The 5,372-nt window shown below is 33.2% G+C and overlaps 1 protein-coding gene across 2 annotated transcripts in view; it reads left to right on the forward strand.

Moving 5' to 3' along the window:
• Positions 1–1,204: 1,204 nt before the first annotated feature.
• Positions 1,205–5,372, forward strand: part of LOC106870925 (protein grainyhead) — a 27,311-nt gene continuing 23,143 nt past the window's right edge. The window contains exons 1-4 of one of the 2 annotated variants that reach the window (XM_014917162.2): positions 1,205–1,358; positions 3,077–3,188; positions 3,987–4,084; positions 5,173–5,229. In XM_014917162.2, the coding sequence (XP_014772648.1) occupies positions 1,311–1,358; positions 3,077–3,188; positions 3,987–4,084; positions 5,173–5,229 (315 nt within the window). In that variant the 5' untranslated portion in view covers positions 1,205–1,310. The remainder of the gene's footprint in view (positions 1,359–3,076; positions 3,189–3,986; positions 4,085–5,172; positions 5,230–5,372) is intronic. The other variant, XM_052966554.1, reaches the window with a different exon arrangement.

Consider the following 5,372-nt stretch of genomic DNA (forward strand, 5'->3'; position numbering starts at 1 on the left):
TATATATATATATATATATATATATATATATATATATATGTGTGTGTGTGTGTGTGTGTGTGTGTGTGTGTATGTAAATGCATACACACACATATATATATATATATATATATATACATACACACCCACACACACCCACACACACACATAAATGTTTGAGGGTGTACGAAGACCCTACTATTACTATAGGCACAAGGTCTGAAATTTGGGGAGAGGAGATAGTTGATTAGATCGACCCAAGTGCTCAACTGGTACTTACTTCATCAACTGCGAAAGGATGAAAGGTAAGTTTGACCTCGGCGACATTTGAACTCAGAACGTAAAGCCAGAAAAAAATTCATTTTGCCCGGGTCGGTAACGATTCTGCCAGCTCACCGCCTTTACAAATACGAAGTATAACGATGAAAATAAAGTTGTACAGTGTTACTAAACTCTTCGTTCCTGATACTGCACTCGCTTGCTGGTACTGATGTTGCTTGCATCGATGCTGGAGTTAGATGAACGATATCGTGAGGGTGGATATGACTTGCTACCAGAGTTCAAGAAGCAGCGATTGGGAATGACTTAAAGGGCTGTATAACATAGATATCGGTGGTATTTATTCTTATTTGGCTTGCCTCTTGTATCCTACTCTCAACTTCCTTGAAAAAATATCCATCAAAAAACTGTCTGCTGAGATAATTTTTTCTTTTCTCCATAAATTTTCTTGTAACAACCAATAGCTTTATTCCGAGTCGCCTCATCAGTATTATATAGAACCTGGAGCAAATAAATACACTGAGCTCTATAATATATATTTATAGACAGCAACAACATACATGGATCAGAATTGGGTCCGTACGCCCGTGATGCTCCTGGTTAATTACCCAATATACCTATGTTTATATATCAAAGAAGTACAACTTAGGAAGCCTTTCCATTCATTTTTATGTTGTCCAAGTTTGAGTAAGCCATAAATCTGTGGATTCAAGCATGGCTAGCTATATGTCCTAACAACGAGTTAACAATAGAGCATCAATATGATGGTGAAGTTTGACTTGCAAAAAGTAGCAGCCAACTCTCCCTAAACTCACATCATTATTGTCTTAAAAGGGGGAATGTAGTAGCCTCTGGTTTACAACAGGAAGTCTTTTGTTCATAGCTCTACTCAATCATGACTGATCTGGGTTAAACAAGTTGCTAATAACAATCAATAGATGATTGACTAAAAAACTTCCAGATTGAAAGAATCTTCAGATGTTAATTTATTCTAACTTGTCATTTAATGTTTTCCTCCATATAATTTCACAGGTCAATATTACACATTACTAATGGAGAACACAAAGAAAGAAAAACATATTAAGAACATCACTGTTACGGTAAGAATGTCTGTTTTACTTAAATACTTCGATAAATAGCTTAACAAGTTGGTATGCTACCGTTAATAGTAATGATCCTTAACTGAAACTTTGAAATGAACCAGTCTATCTAACTATAAGTACATAGAAAATACAGTTCAATACTGTATTCATCGAGGATGCTGTGCTTTGTTATATTTTCAGTATAGATTAAATCTTTCCATGGACTTGGAGGAAAGAACGAGGATTCAATCCATAGTAATGTAAAAATGTTGACTATAGTGCATATCTGTATGAGTAATATCATCACAGAGATACTAGAATTTCAGGTTGTCTTTACTTTCGTTCAGTTTCATCTGCCTTCTAAATCGTATAAATCTATCTCTTTTACATGTCCTTTTTACCCTTTCACTTCTGACTTTTGAGTTCATATTTCTTTGTTTTTCTTATATCCTTATCTCGATAGGCAAAAAAAAAACGTAAATTTCATGAAAATTAATGAAAAGCTTCATTAAAATCATCGTTTAATCATTGTATTACATTGCATTTTCATGTGCACTGCACTAGAATAATTAGCAATTAGTAGTTTTTACCTGTAGATAGGGTAGATCAAACACACAATGGACAACCTTTGGTAATATAAACATTACATTATAATCCGATGATAGAGTTAATCAGTTGCCCGATTTAACCTGGCCCTTAAATGTTTCTAGCGAAACGCACTCCTTTATGAAGATACTTTCCTCGCACCACACCTGAAGTCTCTGAAAAGAAAATGTCAAGGGATCTACATTTCCTCCTCTGACTAAATCTTGTGGGGGAAAAAATATGTTTATAATCTCAAAAAACAACTTGAAACTAAAACCAGTTATTCGGATCAATTGTAAATTCAACCAAATCATCCTCATCCTTTTTTAAAGAAACTTTGCTACTTACAAATTGTATTTAAGTTTTTCATATCTAACACAGATTGAAATCTTGAATCTCACCTTAGAATTAAGAGTTTTTCTTCAAAGACAAGTTTAAGGACTTGTAATTCCTTGTATCAAATTTCCACTAAGTTTTCTCATCATCATTTTAGTCGCTGTGGCTATGGTCAAAAGACAAGATTCGCTGGCTTAGTAGGCTTTGTGTTATGAAAAGCACGAAATTCCCAGCATTACTGAATCAATTATATTTCCATAGATTGCTACATTGAGCTCAAAATTTCTCGTAGTCAGAAGAGATGAGGTACACCTATCGCACCTCTAAGTAACTAGAATTGACTACCCATTGAAATATGCAAGATGTTGAAACTAAAGAGGATTATATACAACCAAAACTGAGAATCTATTAATTGTTTTGAAACCAAGTGTCACATTTTTAAACAGTTTTAAAGAATAGGAATTAATTTGTATCCTAAATATGTATTGACTTGAAATGTTTTCAAAATACAGCGAATGCCGTAGTTTTTTGTTGAATAATAAGATAGGATTCTAATAAATCTGGATGCAGGTTTTCTTCTTGGATGTAGTCCATTTACAGATGTAGTAAATACCCTTGAGAATTATATATAAATTCTTTAATCTAATTCCTATTCACATTACTTGTGTGTCTATATAAAGATATCTTTGAATGCAATTTAATGTTTGAAAGATGCATTTTCATTTTGGACGACATAACGTTCTCAGTGAAAATTGAGGAAGCTAATTCTAAACTAATTATGAAATAACTTCACGTATTTTTTTTTCTGTTCGTAGACGTTGATATTGGTCAACTTTCGGGAACCGATGTCACTTGAAAAGAATTTGATTGCTTGGGAGCTTTGGAGTGATCGACAGCACAGCACCAAAACACGCATTCTTGATATAGGTCAGTACTTCTTAATTCTCCATATAAAGTTATATATTTTTCATACTTTTTCTCTCTTTTCTTATCATCTTCTTCATTTGTGGCGGAATGCTTCTGAGAAACATTTTCCAAGAAACTATCGTTCTAATGTTAGTAAACAATAATGGTTATTCGTCGTTATATCTTTCAATTTCGGTAGAATTTTACCGACAATTTTAAGAATTCTCAGCTGATTGAATATGCTACACTGATATAATCTATGATATGCAGATATCTGAGTAAATAGAAATGTATTTCGAAACAGCTACCAAAAAAGTATACATAGTTTTTCTCATTAACATGAGATAAAAAATTAGAAGAAAATAGTTGGGTTTATATGGAATATTATCAGGAATAATGCTCGTAACACATGTATAAGGAATCACAGAATGGATGTTTTACAATATTTGTTTAAAGAATACCAGTAAATAACATTGTGGCAGATTGTGTCATTAAGACAAACTAACACTAATCTAGAGTAATATTTCTTGTGAAAGGATGGTATGAAGTACAATGTTAGGCCGTAGCGTTTCGCTTAAGTCGCTAACGTTCTTGGAAAAGGTATGAATGTCACGACTTCAACTTTTCCCCTCTATAGTTTGTATGCTTCATGTCAATAAGAGATCATTTATGTAAATATCTATCTTTCATAAAAGAAAAAGGTGACGTAACATAGATGATGTATATAATTTTAGATATGTTTCATCCAAAGACTGGCCCAGGCCAAGTATATGTTTGTATTTCTTTCTAATTGTTTTTTTTTTAATTCTAAATTTCTAGACACTAAAAACGGCCAAGGAATCCTGTCAAATTCCATTGAAGAGTTGTCACACAATGCTGTATCTGTCAAATGGAAGCCAAGTGAAACCCCATCACTGGTAAGTCTTTTGGAGAATTTGATATGAAAGAATGAGGAGCCCATGTGTAAATTCAATAAACTAATTTCCAGGTCTGACAAGTAGCCTCTAATCGTCAATCAGTGTAAGAAAAAAAAAAAAGACGGATCAGATTTGTTGAAACTTATAATTTTTGCATGAGTTAAATTATTAGAAATAAAGGTGTTCTCAGTCATATTCCATCTCTAAATTCCTCTAGTTATCTTGAGTCTTGTAAGAAATATTTCCCTGGTAACAGACTGACAAGCAACGTTCTTTCAAACTGAACAGAAAACTGGATATTGTGTGCATCTCTTCATGCTCTATTAAATATTAAAATTTCCATGTTTAATCAAATAAAAAGTCTGACTCACGAATGATATACTTCATGATCGCAACAAAGGCATGCTGTGAAGAGTGGTGAGGCTTGGTTTGAACATTATAATAGAGTAAATATAAACATTTTTAAAAGCTAGATATTATCGCTCATTCTCATAAAAATGCATATTTTTTTGAAAAGCAAAGACAACGTAGAAAAGCTAGAAATTGTGTATAAGTAACACACCCTTAACTATACATAATATATTTTATGTAACACTGCATTTATTATGCTAATTCTCTGGGGTGTGCCCTGATATACTCTCTTGCTTAAATGATATACTAAGATTTTAATATTGCACTTGCTACAGCTTAACACTCCATCTTTCTCTCTCTCTTTCTTCTTTCTCTCTCTCTCTCTCTCTCTCTCTCTCTCTTTCTCTCTCTCTCTCTCTCTCTCTCTCTTTCAGTTTCGATCTATCTATTTATCAATATCTCTGTCTAGCTATCCGGATCTAGCTTTTTCTCTACCTAACTAGCTAGCAATTTCTGACTCTCTACGGGTCTTTGTCACTTTATCGCTCTCTCTTCCCTACACTGAATGCGGCTCTATATATTATATATGGGCTATACGCTGTACATATAGCCAAAAATCTATTTTTAACAATACTTTGCGGCTGCAACAGTAGTTTATATTTACTAGAAACTGTTTAACCCAAATATCTGAAATTGAAAGGAAACTTAAATGTGTCATTTTAAATTTATGTTTTCAGGTGAATATTGCAATTAATTGCCTAAGTACAGACTTCAGCAACCAGAAGGGCGTTAAGGTAAGTAATCAGCAGCAGGCAGTCACCATTTTGTGTAAAAAAAAAAAAATGATACACATTTCTTCTAAATGACATTTTTATAAGTAAAGATGATGCACAACTGTACGATAAAGGCGCTTTGTGGTAGTGTGTGTGTGTGTGTG

This window comes from Octopus bimaculoides, chromosome 3 (assembly GCF_001194135.2).
Source record: "Octopus bimaculoides isolate UCB-OBI-ISO-001 chromosome 3, ASM119413v2, whole genome shotgun sequence".
NCBI classification, from domain to species: domain Eukaryota; kingdom Metazoa; phylum Mollusca; class Cephalopoda; order Octopoda; family Octopodidae; genus Octopus; species Octopus bimaculoides.